At 42.2% G+C, this 22,473-nt stretch overlaps 4 protein-coding genes across 11 annotated transcripts in view; 3 read left to right on the top strand and 1 right to left on the bottom strand.

Annotated features, from left to right (window-relative positions):
- The window catches only part of Smim5 (small integral membrane protein 5), a 13,285-nt gene extending 12,216 nt beyond the window's left edge, over positions 1–1,069 (top strand). For both annotated transcript variants that reach the window (XM_015504185.2, XM_048797863.1), the window contains exons 4-5: positions 533–749; positions 933–1,069. The gene's annotated coding sequence lies outside the window, so the exon portion shown is untranslated. The remainder of the gene's footprint in view (positions 1–532; positions 750–932) is intronic.
- Recql5 (RecQ like helicase 5) overlaps positions 1–14,600 on the bottom strand; it is a 33,664-nt gene extending 19,064 nt beyond the window's left edge. For 2 of the 3 annotated variants that reach the window (XM_015504181.2, XM_015504182.2), the window contains exons 1-7: positions 13,828–14,595; positions 12,630–12,751; positions 11,109–11,627; positions 10,150–10,255; positions 9,510–9,621; positions 8,922–9,084; positions 3,990–4,069 (exon numbers count right to left, since the gene is read on the bottom strand). In XM_015504181.2, the coding sequence (XP_015359667.1) occupies positions 3,990–4,069; positions 8,922–9,084; positions 9,510–9,621; positions 10,150–10,255; positions 11,109–11,627; positions 12,630–12,751; positions 13,828–13,957 (1,232 nt within the window). In that variant the 5' untranslated portion in view covers positions 13,958–14,595. Of the gene's footprint in view, positions 1–1,213; positions 1,984–3,989; positions 4,070–8,921; positions 9,085–9,509; positions 9,622–10,149; positions 10,256–11,108; positions 11,628–12,629; positions 12,752–13,827 lie in introns of those variants that run through there. The other variant, XM_048797858.1, reaches the window with a different exon arrangement.
- On the top strand, positions 539–1,069 carry Smim6 (small integral membrane protein 6). The gene is made up of 2 exons (XM_048797864.1): positions 539–749; positions 933–1,069. The coding sequence occupies exon 1, from the start codon at positions 539–541 to the stop codon at positions 716–718; it is 180 nt and encodes a 59-aa protein (XP_048653821.1). The 3' UTR covers positions 719–749; positions 933–1,069.
- A 125-nt stretch (positions 14,601–14,725) lies between the features above and the next one.
- The window catches only part of LOC107157776 (SAP30 binding protein), a 40,924-nt gene continuing 33,176 nt past the window's right edge, over positions 14,726–22,473 (top strand). The window contains exons 1-3 of one of the 5 annotated variants that reach the window (XM_048797861.1): positions 14,726–14,889; positions 16,173–16,282; positions 18,812–18,859. In XM_048797861.1, the coding sequence (XP_048653818.1) occupies positions 14,784–14,889; positions 16,173–16,282; positions 18,812–18,859 (264 nt within the window). In that variant the 5' untranslated portion in view covers positions 14,726–14,783. The remainder of the gene's footprint in view (positions 14,890–16,172; positions 16,283–18,811; positions 18,860–22,473) is intronic. The other 4 variants (XM_048797859.1, XM_015504183.2, XM_048797860.1 and 1 more) reach the window with 4 other exon arrangements.

Below are 22,473 nucleotides of genomic sequence, written 5' to 3'. Positions count from 1 at the left end.
CTTTTTTTTTTTTTTTTTTTTTGAGACAGGGTTTTACTCTGTTGGCTAGGCTGGCCTCCAACTCATAGGCTCAAGTGATCCTCCTGCCTCAGCCTCCTGAGAACTGGGACTATAGGAGCACACCACAGCACATGGGTGGGCTCCTATGCGGTTGTTCTCAAAATGCCTCCCAAATGTTTAGCAATTGGGGCAGGAAAAGTTAGGGAGGACGCATAGCAGTGCTTTTTAGCTTTGAGTTGAGTAGGCCTCGGATAGAACGAATGTCCTGGCTCATACCAGAGCTATTCAGGAGAGAAAGGGAGGCTCCGGGGCAGCCTCTGGGAAGAATGCAGGGCCCTCTCTACAAAGGGGGAAACTCCATTTGTTGCTTGCTGGAGACTTGGAGCTCAGAGACTCACCATTTCTTCAGTGACCACACATGGCCAGCTATTCCCTGCAGCTGCTACTTAGTGTGAAGGTTGGGAGTGGAGAGTAGCACCTGAGACAGGACCTTGAGGGTCCAAACTCACAGCCTCCGTCTTTTCTTTTCCAGGTTTATATGGACCAAGCGGCAATCCAGAAGACCGCCTGGCATGATGAGTTTTGGGAGAACCCCTGGGAGCTGGGGGGCCTGATAGTGATTGGCTTATTTATCTCCACAGTCCTGTTTCTCTTCATGTTTGCTGTTGTGTTTGGTTTAATCCCTCCACTGGAGAAGACAGAATATGAAGAGGATTGATGTGACTTCCTGGGGGCCAAGAAGACGAGAGGTGGGCTCCTCTGCTTCTCCCATACCCCTCTGTGGTCCCCTCAGACTCAGGGTCCAGTCGTCTTTTCTCACCAGGAAAAAAAAATCTAGTCAAACACTGGGTCTGCCTTAGGGTTGGTCAGATAGCAAGATTGGGAGGTAGGTCTGATGCTGGTCATGCAGAGGTCTTCGCCTCTGTCCTCAGGTGAGAGAAGCAACAGATAAGAAGGTCCCCCAATAGATTCCCAGCCCAGCCAGCAACATGAAGAGGACACACATACACACACACACACACCAAAAACAACCAAACCAAATGAAGTAAAAAATTCCTTTTCAAATCTGTTAACTTGTAAGAGTGCATTTTCTATCTAGATGTGGTCACCAGAAGAAGCCAGCAAAGCCTTATGGGACCTGCAACTCTCCCTGTGTGCTGGCCCTGCCTGTCCGACCAGCCATCTGGCACGTGCCCCTAGGTTCTTGGAGCAAGTTTCAGTTCCTGAAAAAGCCCTGCTCTGTCCTGCCACAGACTTGGTGTGCACCACCAACACTACACTTGCTCAGCTAGTGCTTCCTCACCCTTTAGATCTCAGTCTAAACCTGACTCCTCAGGTAAATTTCTCCTGACTCTCTGGACTAGGGTAGGGCACCTGCTATATACTATCAAAACACCATTTATCTTTTTTTTTCAGAGCCCTTTTAACAGAAATTGTACATTTTTATTGTTTTGTTCTGTTCTGTGGTACTGGATACTAGATCCAGGACCTTGGACATACTAGGCAAGTCCTCTATCACTGAGCAACCTAAGCCTTTTCTATTTTATTTTGAGACAGGATCTTAGTAAGTTTCCCAGGCTGGCTTCAAACTTGTGATTCTCCTGCCTTAGCCACCCAAGTAGTTGGGATTGCAGGTGTACACTATCATTATCTGGCAAGAATCATCAGTTACCTGACAAATGCCTGTCTTTCCCATGGAAACTGAGCACCACAGAAGCAGGAGATGGGTCTCTTTCTATCACCATTTTATTCCCATGGCCAGTGTGCCTGGCAAAGCTGATATCAATCAATATTGGTTGAACACATGAGTGAATGAGCATATGAGTGGATAAACAGGAAGATACTGGGCTTCTGTGCTCCCCAGCTCGGAGACCGCAAGAGACAGTTCAGCTCAGGCCTAAACACAGAGCTGTTCTTCTATCTCAAGGTACTGAGGCCGCGAGGCCAGAGGTTGCTTCATGCCTTATAACTGTTCCCAGATCACTAAAACACAAAAAACCCTGTCATGAATAATGCTTTTCCATGGCTACAGCCCAGAGAAAACAGCTACATGCAGAGATGAGAGGCACACTGCTGGGTGCCACAACCTGGCCTCAATCCCAACTGACCCGAGTCCCTTTTCTGTTGGTCCCAGACCCTCCCACCCAGTGCTACTCACAGGGTGCCACCTCGACATGCCCAAACATCTACAACAGCTTTCTTTTAGAAATGTTCTGACCTTAGCAAACCCACTGCACTGGTCTATCCTCTCACTGCCAGGTGCCCGCCCTGAGGGAGTGCTGGCAGGAAAAGCTGCCTCACCTCGACCTCAAACCAGAACTATTCTTAGAAAAGGAGCAAATATAGGGTGGAAAGGAGCTTTTTCTTCATGTTCTGCCCCATTTTATAATAAACATTCCCTTTTATTCAAAGAGCAGTGGTCCTACAGACGTACCAGGGGTTTTATTCCAGCCTGAAAGCCCTGGGATCCAGAACCCTCACACACAGAAAACAAGACACAAGTACAAGGCTGTGCACAAAGCCCAGGAGGCCTTCAGCTGGACTCCCTGGGCCCATGGATGCCTCGGCCCCTACCCCCAGCTGGCCCACTGACACACTCAGAAACCCCAGCTCCTTGAAATGAGATGAAATAGAAGTAGAGGCCTCAAAGAGGATCGTCTCCCTGCCTGGCAGGTTCTAACCCCCAGAGCCTCAAACAAGAACCAGCCAGGGTGCTTCCAGCAGAGGGGGCTCTGACAATTAGCAAGAACACTCGGTGGTCCTTTTATTCCTCACCAGAAATGAGATGTCCGCTCAAGGAGCCCAAGAAGGCTGAATTTAGCAATCCCTAAACCAGTGCCTGAAAAGGGTTCTGGTGGCGAGGGCCATAGGCAAGGGTGGGCCTGGCATTACAGTCTACCACTTTTGCTGGGTGTGGTCCTACCACAGAGACCAAATGAGAGATGATCATTTCCAGAAGGAGCCACCAACTCATGTGAGAAGGACAGAGATGGGAATGCAAAGACAGTGCCTAAGGAAGTGTCTCCCTGGTTTCCAGAAGACAGCCCAAAACATCTGTTTCACACTGGTACTATGTACCTCTACAAAGAACCTTGTCTCAAGATTCTAGTCTTGAGTAGTACAGCACTCGCTTAGCATGCACAAGGCCCTGGATTTCATCTCCAGCACTATAAAAACAAGCAAGCAAGCTAACAAAAAGAAGACACTATGCTTACAAAAACCAAGATGGCATAGGTATATGAAATGAGCACTCCATTGACAATTAGGAGGCACAAATTTAGTGGTTTCTGTCTACCTTGAGCTTTATGATTGTGACCTCTCCAGAGCTTGGTTTATTCATCTGTTTTTGAGGCAATCATATCTGCTGTCCTCCCAGGACTGTTCCATGAGATCAGACGAATCTGAGAGCTTTTTAGACCAAGTATAACAGAGTCCTTTGGGGTGTCCCTCACAGGGGGCACTAACAACTACATGTGTCCAGCCACAATCATGACACCCTGCCCAATCCCCACAGATGAAGACAAAGGAGACAAGTGGGTTCCATGTGGGCTGGCTGGCTATTAGAAAGGGTGATTTCTCTAAAGCACGTGATGCCTCCTGGCCCAAAAGATAAGAGGGTCACATGCTTCTGTTTGGGACATAGATAAGAGTGGATACTTGGAGTAAAGCAAAAGACCCAGCTCAGTGGCATGTGATGACCATAATGCCAATGGCTTGGGGCTGGCCACATAATGTCAGTCATCCTAGAAGGGAGTAGAATGGAAAGGTGGATGACCACCTAAAATGCTAAACAAATCCTCAAACTGCCAGAGTGGCTGGGGTCTCCAGAAGAGAAGAGGAAGGGTCCTGAAGAAGGGTCCTCAATACAAAACCCAATGATCTTTGTCCCTTGGTGGACAAAGGCTGTTTTATGTTAGCTGGTCAGATAATGGCTGCTGGGGGAGGAAATGATCTGACATTTTGCTCCATAACTAAAATAAGTCACTTACCCCAATTCTTCACAGAAGGTCACCAGGGCCTCAAAAGCCAAAAGGGTGGCTTTGTCAGAGGCTTTGTTCCCTCTCTTTTCCTGGAGACAGAAAATGACCACTAAAAGTCACAGAGTTAGACTACATTGTCACTACAAAAATTAATGAGGGAGAAAACTATTACAGGACAATAATAAAGCCATTTACTAAATGGTATCCCCAAACCTGTGTGTACATCAAAATCCCTAGGCTAATGAATCAAACTCTCTGGGACAGAAGCCTTAATATTTGGAAATATTTTATACTTCCAAAAAGCTCCCCACGTGATTCTCATGCAAAGGGCCCTGGACTGCCATGTGGGAAGCATGATATGATCTGACTTCATATAAGTCCTTATATGGTGTGACCCTACCTGCTAATGTATATACAGAGGCTTAACACACACAAGGTTAATGGGGGCTGGGGGGCTGGGGTTGTGGCTCAGTGGCAGAGTGCTTGCTTAGCATGTGCGAGGCACTGGGTTCAATTCTCAGCACCACATAAAAAAATAAATAAAATAAAATATTGTGTCCAACTACAACTAAAAAAACAAAACTAAAAAAAAAAGGTTAACAGTTGTTATTTTTGAGTGATGGGTATGCACCACTGGCCTTTTTAATACACAGCTATTCATTAAAAATTTCCTTTTAGAAAATTGTCAACTTGGGGCTGGAACTGTGGATCAGCGGTAGAGCGCTCGCCTAGTGCGGGCGGGACCCGGGTTCGATCCTTAGCACCACATAAAAATAAAGGCATTATGTAGAGTCCATCTACACCCAAAAAAAAAAAAAAAAGAAAGAAAGAAAGAAAATTGTCAACTTAAAAGAAATACAGAAAAGTGAAGAAAATATGACATGATACCTGAGACATTACCTACTTACTGACTTACTGCATTTAGGTGGCCCCTCCCCCTGATATAGATGAATGCACATACTTCCTTCACCTGCAATCTCTCAATGTGTTTCAACTGCAATTTCTTATCACATTGATATTTTCCTCATTATAACCCTGTCAACACTACTTCAAGCTAAACCATGGAATTGCATTTCCCATGGTCAGGTTTTCTTTTTTATAACTCTGTTTTCCCTGAAATAGTTGCTTTGTTTGTTCCATTTGCCTAGATTTCAGGATGTCACTAATTCACCCTCAAATCTTTTGACATAATAAGGAATTCATCTGAATTGGAGCTGGAATGCAGGTTCCACTTTAATTTTTGGAAACTTCCTTCCTAGAACCTTCCATCCCCCAGTTTCATCTGCATGATTTTTTGTAGGCCTGTGCCCAGCTGTCTTTCTGACTCCCACTGAACATTGTCCCTTTGTCTTGCTCCTCAGTCACATCTCCATTTTCCTCTCCAAGTTAACTACCTCTTTATGATGGAGAGCATCCCTTACTAGCCAGACATGACACAGAGGAAATTTTTTGAAACCCTGCATCTGAAAATGTCTTTATCTTCATGCTTAACTGGTAGACTGGGTAGAAAATTCTAGGTTGGAAATTGTTTAGAATTTTGTAGGGGAGGAGGACAGATACTGGGGATTAAACCCAGAGTGCTTTACCACTAGCTATATTCCTAGACCTTTTTTATATTTTTATTTTGAGACAGAACCTCACTAAGTTGATGAGGTGGGGTTTGAACTTGAGATACTCCTGCCTCAGCCTTCCAAGTCCCTGGGATTACAGGAATGTGCCACCAAATGGGCCTGGCATTTGTTTGGAATTTGAAGGCTCTACTTCACAGTTATCTTGTTTCTAGTGTTCCAGCTGAGAAACCAGATGCCTTTCTGGTTCTCAGTCCATCATATATCGCCTGTGTTCTCTCTCTATAAGTTTTCTAGATCTTCTCTTTCTCTCCAATGATCTTAAATATTTCAAGGAGTCTAGCGTAGGTTCCCAAAATTCACTGTTAGTAAGTTTCAAATAAATACCTTCTACTCAATCATCCTAGCAAAATCTTTACCTTGTCTAATGTGAATTTCAGATCATGGAGATGAGTTAACCATGCTCCCTTAGTTCAGGGCAAACCATCATTCTCTGTCCACAAAAGTCTCCATCCTAATCTTTACTTGCATTCACCTTCTCTCCCCATTCCTTAATTTAGCCATTCATTTACTAAATACTAACTCTGTTCCCAACACAGATCTAGGCACTACAGTTACAGAAAGCAAAAGGTCCCACTCTCATGGAGTTTGCATTTCAGAAAAGTAGACAGAGCATAAACAAACGTCTGAGTAGTAATAAATATGAATTTCTAAAAAATAAGATAGGAGCCTTCCTCAGCCTCAGCTGTGCCTTGTATCCCCTCATGGGGAACATGTACCATGATTTCTTTACTCACTGCCCAAGGATCAACATTCATCTTCTTTGTCATTTTCTGTCATCATGAACAATTCTGCCTCACAGGCTCTACACATGAGCTTATGCACTGGCACTTTTATTTCATAGACTCTGATGCCAGAAATAGGATATCTGGGTCAAAGTACACCTGTATTTTAAAGGGTAACAGGGAGCTAGGGGTGCAGATCAGTGACAGAGCACTTGCCTCCCAAGTGCAAGGTCCTAGGCTCTGTCTCCAGCATTGCAAAAAAAAAAAAAAAAAATGATAGAAGGTGCTAGATTGCTTTCTTCAAAATGACTGTAACTCTTTGCTTGGCAAAGCATGAGTCCTCTTTCCTACACAGCCCCACTAGCAACCAGGGCTAGAGCTTATTCACATGCATGTCAAAACATTTAATTTGCATTTATTTGATTGCTATTAATTTGAGCATCTTTTGAAATGTCATTTGGATGAGTTTTTCTGGGAACATTTTTTTCATATTCTTTGCTTTTCGTGTCCTTTTTCTTATCAATTGGCAAAAGCTCTCTGTTCTCAACCTTAACCTTTTACTTGCTTCTATACTGAAATATTTTCCCAGATCTACTGTTTATCTATTGACTTTGTTTATGGGACTTTTTGCCATATACATTTTTTATAGCTTCAGAATTGATAGAAATTTAAAACTTTTTAATGTATTCAAATATTTCTTTTTTTAAAAGGATAGCTTTCCAGGCTTGTAATTTCTTTTCTTTTTTTTTAATATTTATTTTTTTAGCTTTTAGGTGGACACAATATCTTTTATTTTATTTGTATGTGGTGCTAAGGATCGAACCCAGTGCCTCACGCATGCTAGGCAAGCGCTCTACCACTTGAGCCACATCCCCAGCCCTCCAGGCTTGTAATTTCTACTACAAAAGTATCTCCAGGCTGGATGTGGTAGCACACACCTATAATCCCAGTGACTTGGGAGACTGAGGCAGGAGGAACACAAATTTGAAGGCAGCCTCAGCAATCTGTGATGCTCTCAGCAATTTAGCCAGACTTGTTTCAAAATAAAAATTAAAAAAAGGACTGGGGATATAGCTCAATGGTGGAGCATTCCTGGGTTCAATCCCTAGTACTCCCCCATACACACACATAATAACTCCAACCCTAGATCATACACCAGGCTAAATTTTCTTGTAATTTTTTTATTTTTTTTTAAAGACAGGGTCTCACTCTATTGCCCAGGCTAGCCTCAAACTCCTGGGCTCAAGTGATCCTCCTGTCTCAGCCTCCTGAGTAGCTGGGACCACAGGTTCACATGACCATACGCAGCCTCCACATTCTTAACAACAATTGGTTATAAATGTTTTACATTTCTGCCAACCTAATAGGTATAAAAGGATAGCTTGTTTTCTGATTTGCATGTTTCTGATTCCTAAGTAACATTGAACATCTCTGTACATTTATTAAATATTCTGTTTTCCTCTTCTATGAATTGTCTGTGCTTTGTGCTATGAGGCTGGTACCTTTTCTTATAAGGAGTTCTCTCAACAGCCCACCAATAATATATACTACAAATATCTTCCCCTTTTTTTCACTTAATTTATGGTGTTGCCCATTATACAGAAAATTTTAGTTTGAATTTCATCAAATACATCACGTGCTCCTTTATGGTTTCTGTTTCAAAAATCTTGAGTAGGGGCTGGAGTTGTGGCTCAGTGGTAGAGCATATGCCTAATTTTGTATGAGGCACTGGGTTTAATTCTCAGCACCACATACAAATAAGTGAATTAAATAAAGGTTCATCAATATCTAAAAAAATTTTTTTTAACTTATTTATTTTTTATTTATTTATTTATTTATTTTTTAAAAACATTTATTTTTTAGTTGTAGTTGGACACAATGCCTTTATTTTGTTTACTTATTTTTATGTGGTGCTGAGAATTGAACCCAGGGCTTTGCACATGCTAGGCGAGCACTCTACCGCTGAGCCACAACCCCAGCCCCTTAAACTTATTTAAAAAAAAAAAACCTTGAGTTGCTCTGCTCTTCCTCAAGAAGATAAAATATTTCACCGTCTAATTTTATAGCTTTTTGAGGTCTTGAACCCACCTGTAATTCATATGTATATGCTATCAGGTAGGGACCTAAATTTTTTTTGGTTGGCACTATTCAACAGTTCCCCCTTTTCCAACAATTTCCTGTTGATTTATAATGCTACCTATCACATATCAGGTTCTCTTACATGTTTGGTTCTGTTTTTAGGTTTTCTATGAAGAATGCCTAACCATTAAAAAATAAAAAATGGCTAAAAGCAAAAGTAAAAGACACATAACAATGGGAAATGCTCATATAACAATGCTCACTAAAACAAGGGCAAGATTGATTTTGACTGTAAAATAGCATAATTTAAATGTTTATAAAGAAAATAAGACCAAACTAGCTTGTTGTCAGCTGCCTGTCCACCCTACACACCACTACTACCCTGCAAAACCCTGGCCAGTAACGCCCTGTCTAGCTTACAGAAGCTCCAGCTGGACTGGGAAATAGACTGTGTAAAACTGGAGAGTGGTGGGTTCAGTTAGAAAAGGCTAATACCACCCATGACTTACCTGGAGTTTCCCAATTTCCTTCCTGATTAGAAAGCTAATTTGGTCCCGATCATTCCTAGAGTAATAGAGACGGCACCAAGAAGGCTTCCCATCCCTGCCAGCCCGGCCAGACTCCTGGTAGAACCCAGCCATTGACTTGGCAATATTCCAGTGGACGACAAACCTGTGGGATTCAAAAGAATGAGTTGCATGAGATATGGAAGAGCTGAGTCCTCATGGAGGGGGGAATCCTGTGCCACTAGAGCAGGGCTCTATCCACTGTGGCCAGGTACAAGGAAGCAGAAAAAAGATCCCAGAGTAAGCTGGCTGAGATGCCTGTAGCACATTAGCAGCTCTCTCTGCCATGGAGCAGCCCAGCTTAGAGGCAGGAGTTAAGGGGGTAATTTCAACAAATATGGGGGATCCAAAAAAGTTCACAGCCAGAGGCCCAGTGGAATAAATACCAGTCTTAGAATAAGATTAGACTCTGACACTTATGAGAGACACAACTATGACTAAGTCTTTTATAACTTCTTTGAAGCACAGAACTAGGCAAACTACCCTGAGCCAGGCTCCAACCAGGAAGGTAAAGCAAGAAGCAGAGCTCACCTGACATTGGCTTTGTCCACTCCCATTCCAAAACTGATGGTTGCAACAATTACAGGGACCTTCTCCTCCATCCACTCATTCTGCACCTGTGTTCTATCAGAAGCCTTCAGCCCTGCAAAGGTGGAGAAGGTGGGGAAGGATAACCCACATTTCCCATGGGTTTACCTTGGGTTTTACATTGCTGGGCACTTTATACCCACCCTGAGTCCATCACTCCCAGCTATATGACCTGGGGCTGGGCACTTAATCTCACAGAAGAATCTCAGTTAATAGACATAAAGACCTCAGCCCGTGGGTCAACGTGAATGCACAGAGCATTCAATAAATGTTAGATGAGACTCAAACTGTTGTCCATTGGCCTCCAAAGCCTGTGCTTCTTTGACCTGGTTTTTTATATCTGGACTTATAAAAATGCATCCCCTGCTGCTTGGTGGGCACAGGATAAGAAAAAGAATTCAGGAATTACAACTCTTATTTTAGACCTCATTCACACCTGGACTCCTTTTAGCGGAATCAAGTGAATTTTAGCTCTGCATGGGTCTCTGGAAAAAGATAATGAATCGCCTAATTATCCAGAATCCATAGGAACAAAACAGGCCTCCTCAAGTGAAGAGGACCACATAGCCTGGACATCTCTTACCTGCGTGGTAAGCCTTAGCATTCACACCCCTGCTGCTGAGCTCTATGGCCACCTGTTCACAAGCCTCTCTAGTCCTGCAGTAGATAATGCCACAGCCGGACAACAACTGAATGGGGAGACAGGAAGAAAAGAGGTGTGGGAAGAAAACAATCAGCCTGCTAGGTGCAGCCTGCTTCAGAAGAAGCTCTGTGTTTTATCTTGTCAACTTCAGTCTCCTGAGAAGGCAGGACAACCAACAGAGCTCTCCTGCTTCAGAAGAAGCAGAACCAAAGCAGCCTAAAGTCCAGCCTCTATAATTCCTCTGCCTACTCCCCAAAACCCTGTGTAGGTCAGCAAAGGCTTCACACAGAGGGACCATGTGCTTGTTTTCCACAGATGGAGCCAAGACAAGGGAACCCCATTGAGGAGGACAATGCCAGGTAATGAAAGGGATAACTCTTTTTGTGCCCAAGTTTGTTTTGTGAAGCACTGAGAACTGAACCCAGGGGCACTCTACCACTCAGCTATATCTCCAACTCTTTTTTAAAATTTTATTTTGACCCAGGCATGCTGGTGCATGCCTATAATCCCAGTGACTAGGAAGGCTGAGGCAGAAGGATTGCAAGTTCAAAGCCAGCCTCATCAACTTAATAAGACCCCAGGAGACTTTGTGAGGGCTAAGGATGTAATTCAGTGGTAAAGTACTCTTAGGTTCAATTCCTAGTAGCTTCCCTAGCAAAAAAAAAAAAAAAAAAAAAAAAATTATTTTGAAACAGGGTCTCACTAAGTTGCCCAGGCTGGCTTGGAATTTTCTATCTTTCTATCTTGGTCTCTCAAGTAGCTGTAATTACAGGCACTGTACTCAGCTTGTACACAAGTTTTAGGAAGCCTGACTAAGAAGCTAGGAAAAGCAAAGGTTTGAAAAACTATCCATCTCTCTGGTGCAGATAACACCTTGGTCCCCAACCTTAGGGTCTCACCCCTTTATCAGCCTTCTGTCCAAGAGCCTTAAGGCAGAAATCCCTCAGGTTTCCATAGGGATCAGAAATCAGTTCCTTGAACTGCACATCATAAAAGAGGTTGGCCCGGAAACAGGGAGTCTTGAAAGTGGCAACTGGTTGCTTCAGATGCAGGGCAGCAAACACATCCTCTTGAACTTGTGGGGTGGCTGTGGCAGTCAGGGCCACACATGGGGCATGTGCCAGGCGGGAGCGCAGAGCACCCAGACGCAGATAATCAGGACGAAAGTCGTGTCCCCACTGGGAAACACAATGAGCTTCATCCACCACCAAGTAGGAGAGAAGGTGGCGGGACACTAGGGAATTCAGGGTGGGCTGGAAGGAGGATGCAGCTGCCATCTCTGGGGTAATGTAGAGAAGCTTGGTCCGGGGTTTTTCTTGCTCCAAGTCAGAAAGCAGCTCCTTCCTCTCCTGCGCTGAAAGCTTTGAGTTCAGGGAACTCACTTGTACCTTCAGGGCCAGCAAATGGTCCACTTGGTCCTGAGGGCAAAAGGGGACAAGGCCAGAATCAGTGGTCAATTTCATTGCAACTCCCCAGGAAACTTCCCAGTCATAAAGCCTCCTCCCCTCCTTCCACATATCTGCTCTTTGCCCAGAAGTATGCAAGGTGAAGTGGCTGAGAGGACAGGCTCTCTGGAGTCACAAAGACCTGGATCTAATCCTGGCTCATTAAAGTGCTACCTGCTCTCAGGCTGTTTCTTAACCCCTGGGACTCAGTTCTAGTTCTCTCTCCCAAAATAGTAACCATCTAATAAGACTGTAGTAAGAAATGAATGAAATTTTACATTTTAAAGGTAATGTGAATGCATATAAAGCACCTGGCACAAAGCCTGAGAATAGGGAACACTGGCAAAGTACAACTGGTGTTCCCAGTCTGTGTACCTTTCTTTTGGGTGGATGGCTCTTAACCACATGGCCTTACTTCCTCAATTCTAATTCCATCAGCCCATCTGCAGGCACTAAATACAGTCAGAACATCTGGTCAGTAAGGTCCCAATGAGTTTCTCATCTCTTTTTCGGTTTCACATACCTGCACACTTGCCAAAATAAACCAGGACACCAGGGATTCCTCATATCAATTTAGCTACCTATACACCTGCACCTTTTATCCTAACATCACGAGCACATGTGTGTGGATGTGAGAGTGAGTTGGTGTATGGAACAGATAAAGTTTCATACACTTCTGCACCAAAAAAACCCAAAACAAAACAAAACAAAACCAAAAAGCAAAAACAAAAACCAAACCCAGAGGATGAGGGACCTCAGGCCATCAAAACAGTAAGACTCATTTGTGACCCACAAGAGTGACATGCACTAATAGAGAACCTTACATTTGGGCAATTCAGAAACCCAACAAGAGTAATGTAGGCAAATCAGAGAAAATAAAAGGCAAAGACCAAATAAAGGAGGAGTAAAATTTCTAACTATAAACAACCATTCCTTCATTGTTTTGGGTTACCACCTTCATTCCCCAAAGCTCACCTGAATCAAAGCAATAAGAGGAGAAATAACGATAGTGATGCCTTTAGCCAACAGTGCAGGGAGTTGATAGCAAAGGGATTTTCCTGCACCTGTGGGCATGCACACAAAGACATCCTTGTCACCTGCAAAAACACAAAAAGATAACGTCTCAGTGCTTCCTGTTTCCATCAAGGTTGTTGAAAATTTAAAGAGAATGTAGGAACAACATCTAGCAGTGTCTGGCACAGGGGAAGATCTGGATATGTTAACTCTCTTCTGTCCCTTCTATAAAAAGGACAAGGATACTAAAATATTTGGAAATATCTGAAAACTATTTCTGGTACTGGTATTAAAAAACAAAAGAGTATGAGTTGGGCATGGTAGCATCTGCCTATAATCCCAGCAACTTGGGAGGCTGAGGCAGAGAATAATAAGTTTGAAGTAACTTAGTGAGACCCTATTTCAAAATAAAAAAATAAAAGAACTAAGGATGTAGCTTAGTGGTAGGGTGCCCTAGGTTCAATCCTCAGTACCACATACACGAATAATAATAAGAAGGGCATAAATTTTGAGTCTGCTGGGACATAGATGACTGAAAAAAAAAAACAGTTGTAAAAGCAGAATATTGCTAGGTGACTGGGCACATCTGTATAGACACACAAGGACATCACTTAGAGATATTTTGTTTATAAATATATCAGTAATATTACACTGCTGCAGGGCTGGGGTTGTTGCTCAGTGGTAGAGCACTTGTCTAGCATGTGTGAGGCACTGGGTTCAATCTTTAGAACCACATATAAATAACTAAAAATAAAAGCCCAAAAACAACTAAAAAAATTTTTTTTAAATATTACACTGCTGCTCCCCTCTGGACAATTTCCAATGATCATATCTCCAGTTTACAATCTTACTGCTCCTTCCTTTCTTATGGGGGACCCAAATACTTACTTTTCAACAAGGGGATTACCTTGTGACTATCCAAACAAAAAATGGGAATCTAGGAATAATTTTTCAAAGACTATTTTTGGCTCCAGCTATATAATGTAAGAATCAGAACAGGTGAGCGATTCTGCCATTAAAATTGCAGCTTTAGATGATAAGTCTAAAGATCTCCAAAACTAGTTACAGGCCTAAGGTGAGGAAGTAGGAAGTTTTAGGAGGATGATGTTATGCTATGGTACAGCCAGTAGAAATTTAAAGGCAGGTAGTCTCATGTTACCTTTCACTACAGCCATGGTCGCATTCTCCTGTAAAGTTGTCTTAAAAGAGTCAAACCCAAAGACCTTCTTCAATGTGCTCCGGACTCGCCGTTCAGGGTCAAAGGAAGTGGAGGGAGGGTGGGTGTTCATCTTAACGAAAATTAGTAGCCAAAAGTTAAAGCAAAAGTGGTGGAAGATTGCCACGAGAAGTCTCTGTTCTGCTTTTAAAACACTGATTGTTTTTCTTCTGTAAGAATAAATCTGCTATATTACACTTAAGCAATGTTATTTTCAAGTAGTAAAGTTGCAGGTGAACTGTCTCAAGCAATACATTCCTGGGCAATTATCATCTGCACTGTTAGACTCCATGAACATAAACACATTGAACTATCCCAGGCCAATTAGCCCAGAGCTAGAATCAGATCACAAGAAACGCAACTGTCTTTGGAAGAGTTTGGAGAACGTGGAATTGTTTTTCTAAGATCCACCTACTGCTCCTTCTTCTGTAAGGGCAGTCTTGACGACTATTCTTCCCCCCAGGACCGGCTCTTCCACTTTTCTTCCTCTGAGCCCCAGATCCAGTTTTCTCCCTTCACCAGCAGAAGATTCCCTCTTTTCACTACCCCCAGGTATCAGACCCGGCCGTAGGGCCTCTAAGGGCCAAGGATTCTTGCCCGGCCGCTGCTGTCCGCTGGTTCCGCAAGGGCTCAAACACTTCTCTACACACCTTTCCCAACTCTAAGATAAACCCCTGGGAATAGCCTGTCAGGTACAACCCCTACAACCTTACAGCCGTCGCGCGATGATGACGTAATCAAACGCAGACCTGAGGGATGGGCCAGGTTCAGAAACGGCGGTTTTGATTGGTTACCATCGGGCGCGGTGTCTCTTGGGATCCGGAAGAAGTTGACTTTCCTCACGGAAGTCGTCGTCTTTGAGTCATAGGCGTGAGCCACGCCCAAGCTGTGGGAATAAAATGGCGGGGAAGAAGAACGTTCTGTCGTCTCTGGCGGTTTACGCCGAGGATTCAGAACCCGAGTCTGATGGCGAAGCTGGAATCGAAGCTGTGGGCGGTGCGGCTGGTGAGGCCCGAGTGGGAAGCTGAAGGGGGAATCGAGCGTCTTTCAGAATGCTGCTCTCCTAGTGGGGTAGGAGGGGAAGAGATGTTCATTGTGCCCCACGATTCGGACCCCGGAGCCCCGAAGCGCAGTCGGGGTCCTGAGTTAGGTTTAACATTAGAGATTCTACAGTAAGAACTGTTTCCTTCCTTTGTTTCTACTCTTCTGCTAAAACTTAATAGAAGTCTGTGCTGGGCATTGGGATGGACGAAGGGAGAGAGGTATCCACGGCCGCAGCATCACTACCAGTTCGCTCCGGTTCCTTGTTTGATGGGGGGAGGGAGATGAGTAAAACCTACTTGGAGAGTGATGAAACGTGTGTCTTGGTAAATTTATGACTTTTAAATTAGGAATGATCTCTAAACATATCTTGGAGCTTTTTAGACGTATGTCTAAATTACACTCCAGAGAGTGTAATTCTGTAGCTTACGCCATAAAATTTGGGTATTTGTGAGCTTTTTTTTTTTTTTTTTTTTAAAGCTTCTGGGTGATTCTGTTTCTTTGTGAGTTTTTAAAGCCCATCAGCAATTTTGTTGTTTTGTTCGAATTATGAATCCCTTGTTAGAATAGGAACAGATTTCTTTGGGGTAGTAGAAAAAAGAGCAAGTTACCTAATGTATCTAGGCCTTGGGTTTTCTCATTTGGAAAGTGAAGGGAATTGGTACGAAAATGAATAAGACAGTCTGTCTTATAAGAGAAGGCAAAGTCACAGGTTCCTATGATACAAGGTAGAGGCGAGCATGTCAAAAGAAATGTTCAAGCTCCATGCTATGATAATTCAGAGAAGGGAAGGCTTCAGTTAAACTAGTGTAGATGGACTGACAGCTTTTTTAAAAAACCTTTTTTATAATTTTATTTGCTTATTATTATTGTTTTACATGGTACAGAGGATTGAACCCAGTGCCTCACATGTGCTATGCAAGTGCTCTACCAATGAGCACAAACCCAGCCCTGGACTGAGAGCTTTAATTTTTTTTTTTTTTTGGCTGTGCTGGGAATATAAGCCAGAGCCTCATGAATGCTAGGTAGGTGTTCTACTACACCCCCAGCCTGGATTGACAGCATTAGAAACAGGATTTAGTGTGATATTCTTCCATGTTTATGTCTGTGGTCACTTACATGAGAATTAATTTCCCCTTTTTTCTTCAGAGATAGTCTTAGCCATTCAAGTCACTAGAAAGTTTTCTTGCTTTTTTTTTTTTATTTTTTCTTTCTTTCTTCTCCATCTTTTACCACCTCTGTTTCAGAAGAGAAAGGTGGATTGGTGTCTGATGCCTATGGAGATGATGACTTTTCTCGCCCAGGGGGTGATGAAGATGGTTATGAAGAAGAGGAAGATGAGAACAGCAAACAGTCGGTAAGTAAATTTCTTGAATCCAGAGCTGCTCAAAGCACCTTTTTGTTTGTCAAGAAACTTTTGAATTGTGTCAATAATATTCCATTTTATGGCTGAACTTCATTTCTTCCCCCCTTTTGTTTTCCATTGGTTGAAGAAACTAAGTTGAATATCAGTAGTTCTATTGAAAATGAAATCCATTTTTACCTGGACCATTTTGTATGAACCTTGGAATTGAAATTTGCAAGGAAAGATAGTGGACTATTTTATTTAACTCAGATATCAGTGGGTGTTTTGTATGAGTTTTCCCTACTTAAATGATATAATGGTGTGTTCATCCTAATTGGTGTGTTATTTATATCTGAAATCAACTCTGTATTATTTGAAATCTCAATTGGGGCTCATTTAATTACTTCAGTTGGTTAACAAGATAAGGAAAGGAAATTTCATTTTCTTCCACTTTATGTTAAGTAGGTACTGGATAACAAAGAAAGGAGAACTTGTTTTTATTAACAAGAAAGACATAGGATTCACAATCACCTGAGAGCAGCATGAACCAGAAATTTTTTTTGGTACTGAGGATTGAACCCAGGGCCACTTTACCACTGAGCCATATCCCCAGCCCTTTTTATTTTTTTTATTTTGAGACAGGGTCTCACTTAGTTGCTTAGGGCTTTGCTGAGTTGCTCAGACTGGCCTTCAATTTACATTCCTCCTGAGTTGCTGGGATTACAGGTGTGCACCACCAAGCCTGGCTTATGAATCAGAATTTTTAAGTTTGGAGATGCTGGTGATGTAACTCAGAAATGGAGTCTTCCCTACCATGTGCAAGGCCTACATTCAGTCCCCACCACCATAAAAATGATTGAATGAATGTTTGGAGGAAAAGCAAGGAAGTTCATGCTAATGCTTAGCATAGATATGTACAAAATTGAATTTCGATATTGATTGAGTCTGGCTATTTTGCAACAGTTTGAATTGACACACTTATTTATTTAAACATGTTATTACATGTTTATATGTTAATGTTAGCATTAAAATACTTCCCAAATTAGGGCTGGTAGTGTAGCTCAGTGGTAGAGCACCTGCCTAGCAGGCCCTGGGTTCAGTTCCCAGCGTTATGGCTTTCCAAATTAATAGAAATATATTCTGTGCTCTTTTGTGAAGTATTTTCATGTCTTTAGCCTCAGCCATTAATAATTATAATTCAGAGTTGATTATATTTTTTTAAGAAAAACTTTATAAGATCTTTTCTTGACTTTTCTCAAGTATGTATATATTGCCTTAATCTTCATAACTGTTTTCTTTAATACATTTACATAATGTGTATTTTTTAAATGTTGTTCCATATTTGTTTTTCTTAGAATTTCCATCATATTTAAGCTTTGTTTCATATTTTAGTAAAATTTCACCAATCCCAAAATAGATGTTCTGAAATATGTGTTCAGCTGGCTCCATCACTGATTATTTGGCTGATTGATTTCATTTTAAGGAGATTATGGAGATTGCATCCAAAGGCTTTGACTCACTGGCACCTTACAGGGCAGTTAAGTCTCAAAATCATTACTATATTTGTTTACAACTCTTAGGTGGTGTGTATAGTAACATCTAGAGTGCTGGGTCACATTTGGTTTAAAGTGTAACTTTGTTGAAAATAACAGTGTCAAATCAGTTTTTCCTCAGCACTAAAAAAGCTTTCATGTATTGGGAGTGCTGTAGGTAATGGAAGTGACATGGATTTAATTATCTAACAAAATAGCTGTGCCTGATCTTTGGGACCTTCGTTATATTAGTATAAGTGTTCAGTAGAATTGTGGTCTTGCTCTGGACAATGTCTTATTCACATGGTGCTCATTTGGATAAGGAACAAGGTGGGCAGAATGGATCAGTGGCAGTCAGTAATGTAAGCACTCAGTGGAGGCGGAACCCACTCAGCTGGGACCCAAGAAAGACTGCATTGCCCTTTAGTCCTGCCTTTCCTAGGTCACCTGCTCTAGTCATATGTCTACCTTCCTGTGTTCATGTTAGTGTGAATTCTACTGGTTGAGGTACCAGGGTATAGATGTCTGAGTCACAGCTCTTTTTTTATGTTGAACAGTGTTGTGTTAGGTCTAAATCTAATATATTTGTGAATATGAAAGGCAAGGGGGGGAAAGGTCCATAATACTGGTTTTAAATCATTCATATTTCAGTGGAAACACTATGCTTGTTTTATCCTGTAACCTAATTTTATTCTTTTCTGAAGCAAATTACAACTTCTTTCCACTCTTTATGTAATATTTTACCTTGAGCATTTTCATTGATGTGGACTGTGGCACCACTGGAGTAACTGTTGACTTTGAGCTGCTGTTGTTTTTGGATTCCCCCCACCTCAGAACATCTCCTTTTCCCCTTCTCTTTCTCTAGCTGTGGGTCATTTGGTAGGGGAGGGGTTCTTGGTGGGATGACCCCTTCTGGGTAAATGAGCTTTTTGCTCCAACCTTAGTTATGCATGTGAGACTCTCAGGCCCACTCCTTTAAGCTTAATCCTCTAAATTCTTTGTCTTGTAGGAAGATGACGATTCAGAGACTGAAAAACCTGAGGCTGATGACCCAAAGGTATTTGGTGTTGGCTGTGGCGGGGTGGCTGGATACGAACAAGGCATTTTAACATCATGGCTCAGTTCATATGTCTGGTCACGATCTGTCCCACTAATAATTAATTGTGTGACCTTGTGGCATTTATAAAGTGCCAGCTTTATAAAGAAAGATCTTTGAGGCAACCTAGGAATGAATAAGTCCTGAGGCAGAGTAGATTTCCAGGCTTGCAGATTGTGCCATACTCTGGACTAGAAAGCAAGAGGCCTGAGTCTCACAACTCACACTGTCTCCCAAGTGCTTTGTAGAAATCAGGAAGGCATGAGGGTTGCCATGTGTACTTGGGATTCTCTTAGGCTTCTAGAAGTGAAAAAGATCTCCAAGAGGCTCAGACCAATATGAGACCTCACCCCAACTGCTGGGGATGTTGATCCCAATCCTCATTTTCCTAGGGATGTACAACTTTCACTCTTGGGCAAGCTGTGTTTAATGGTCAGGAAGACATATTTATTTTCATGAAGCCATTTCTTCTCATAGGTCCATCCCAGTAGCAGCTGAGAGTAATTAACAGTGATTCCTGTCAAGTTTCTTAGTGGTCCAGTAGCGATGAAGGTTAAGACCCCTTGTTCCAAGTTAAACTGCTATGTTATTCACTGGGCATTGGACATGTGTCTTTTGAGGAGTCTTTCTTTATGGGACATTTTTTTTTTAGCCCCTAAAGAGAAAAACTAATTCCATTACTCTGGGCCTGGGGAATAGGGATCAAATTTTGCACTTAAAAACTGCTTTGAGGGCTGGGGATGTGGCTTAAGCGGTAACACGCTTGCCTGGCATGCTTGGGGCACTGGGTTTGATCCTCAGCACCACATAAAAATAAAATGAAGATGTTGTGTCCACTAAAAACTGAAAAATAAATATTAAAAAATTCTCTTTCTCTCTTTTAAAAAAAAAAAAAACTGCTTTGAAGCCAGTCCTACTGGTGCATACCTATAATCCCAGCTATCTAGGAGGAGACTTAGGCTGGAGAATTACAAGATTGAAGTCAGCCTGGGCAATTTATTGAGACCCTGTCTCAAAATAAAAAAATCAGAAGGGCTGAGGGTGAGGACTAGTTATGTGGCTCAGCGGTAAAGTCCTTGAATAGTGTGTGCAAGGCCCTGGGTTCAATCCCCAGTACTACCAAAACAAAACAAATGAAAAATCAAAAAACAGCATACTTTGAGCTGGGCATGGTAGCTCAAGCCTGTGATCCCAGCAACTCGGGAGGCTTAGGTGGAAGATCACAAGTTCAAAGCTAGCCTCAGCAACTTAGCAAGGCCCTAAGCAACTTAGCAAGACTCTGTCTCAAAATAAAACATTGGGGATGTGGCTTAGTGGTTATGTAACCATGGGTTCCATCCTTGGTACCCCCAAAACAAAAAAACCTACTTTGAAACCAGGTGAAGCCTTCAAGATGACTTAGTAGAATTTAGGAAAACTATCCAGTTAACAATCTAAATAGTAGTCCTTCAGTGTCCATGGTGATTAGTTCCAGAACATCCCACCTCCACCCCATGTGAATATCAAAATCTGCAGATGCTCACAACCCTTATCTAAATTGTGTAGTGTTTGCATATAACCTGTGGATGTCCTCCTCCATGGATTTTCTAGGTTACTTAAAATATCTAGTACAGTGTAAATGCTGTGAAAATAAATGTTACACTGTATTATTTAGGGAAATATTTAGTACATACGAGATTTTTTTTTAATTTTTTTTTTTTTTTTTTGTAACTTGTAGATGAACACAGTTCCTTTGTTTAGTTTATTTTTATGTGGTGCTGAGGATGGAACCCAGTGCCTCACACATTCAAGGCAAGCGCTCTACCACTGAGCTACACCCCAGCCCACATAAGCGATTTTTTTCCCCCAAAAATATTCTAGATCCATTGTTGAATATCCAGATAATGAAACCCACAGGTATGGAGAACAACAGTATATCTGAAAATATAGTGTGAGCTGTTCCGTACTTGGACTGATTCTGTGATTGAATACAACTCTTTGCAGCCATAGAAATAAATTTATGAAAGGCTATAGATGATTCACATAAAAACACTTTTTTTATTTTTTTTTTCCTGGGGATTGAACCCAGGGGCACTGAGCCTGAGCCACATCTTCAGCCTTTTATGTTTTATTTTGAGTCAGGGTCTTGCTAACTTGCTTAGAGCTGAGCCTCTTGAGTTGCTGGGATTACAGGAGTGCACCACCATTCCTGGCAAAAACACATTTTACCAAGAAAATAAGTTTTGCACTAGGAATGTGGCTTAGTGGTAGAGCATTTTCCTAGCATGCACAAGGCCCAGGGTTCACTCTCCAGCATTACAAAAAGGAAAAAGAGGGCTGGGGATGTGGCTCAAGCGGTAGCGTGCTCGCCTGGCATGCGTGCAGCCCGGGTTCAATCCTCAGCACCACATACAAACAAAGATGTTGTGTCCGCCAAATACTAAAAAATAAATACTAAAATTCTCTCATTCTCTCTTTAAAAAAAAAAAAAGGAAAAAAAAAAAGTAAGTTTTGGCATTAGCATACAAGAGAAAGAAAATATGGACCCTAAAAATTAGGTGCAAAGTATCTTCTGCACAGAGTGAAGAACCCAGGCCTGGGCATTCCAGCAGGAAGGCATAAGGTAGACCTGTGGCCTAGTTCAAAGATGGTCCCACACTGCTCAGCTTGCAGAAAGAAAACAGTCAGTAGTAGTAGTGTGAGTATTATTCTGTTGTTGGATTTGGGTGTAAGGGTCATTGAGCCCGAGTATACAACAATCTGGTGGAGCCATCAGGTGTTGGGCTTGAATTATGGAGGGAAAAGAGGATTTACCAGACTGGAGCTTTATGTGTGCAGTTGCAGCCTGTGCTCAAAGCTGGAAGGCCATCTGGGAAAGTTGACTTAAGAATGGGGTACATGCACTTGACCATCACCCCTTGTAGAGTGCTGTGGTCCCTGAGGTAAATCCTCAGGGAAGAACATATCTTTATCAGAGAGGGCAGATCATGAAAAATAAAATAGACTTTTCTGCTGTCTAGGAGCAGTTAATAAAGAAATGGGGGTGGGGGTGAACTCCAGAAAACGGCACACTCAGGGAGATTGTAAATGTGTCTTTTGTGCTCAGCCTTCTCTTTCTCAGTTCCGCATTGGGATTAGAAAGTCCTATCATTTCTACTTGGCCCTTGACTGATATGCTTTACTGTACCTTATTCAGTCACTTGAATTTCAAGTCTTCCTATGAAAATAAAAGTTTTTGTGGAATAATTTCTATTTCTGTTGGGCAGACCTCAGGAATCAGAACACCAAATCCAGTCCTAAGGTAACTTGACTTAGTTATTTTAGAGAGTAATGGTGGAGAGTTTATATAGAGCTGCCGGATTAGATGTCCGCCAGTCACCAGTATCCTAATGCGTCCTGATGACTAGAAACAATCCCTGCCCAGCATGAGCCTGCTATCAAATCTGGCCCAGATGCATCAGACTATCTTCCAGGTAGCAGCCTATACCTCAAACCCAGAGTTTTTCTGGCACATTCAAGTTTTATTTTAATTGATATTTAAAGTTTTTTATTCTAAAACCTTAATTTGAATGTTTTTGCTTTAAGTATATAAAGTT

Source organism: Marmota marmota, unplaced genomic scaffold, assembly GCF_001458135.2.
Source record: "Marmota marmota marmota unplaced genomic scaffold, marMar, whole genome shotgun sequence".
NCBI classification, from domain to species: domain Eukaryota; kingdom Metazoa; phylum Chordata; class Mammalia; order Rodentia; family Sciuridae; genus Marmota; species Marmota marmota.
The sequence above is the reverse complement of the archived record's forward strand: the minus strand, read 5'-3'. Positions and strand labels throughout refer to the sequence as shown.

Coding starts and splice junctions, on each gene's coding strand:
- Smim6 (XM_048797864.1), top strand. CDS start 539: ATGGACCAAGCGGCAATCCAGAAGACCGCCTGGCATGATGAGTTTTGG.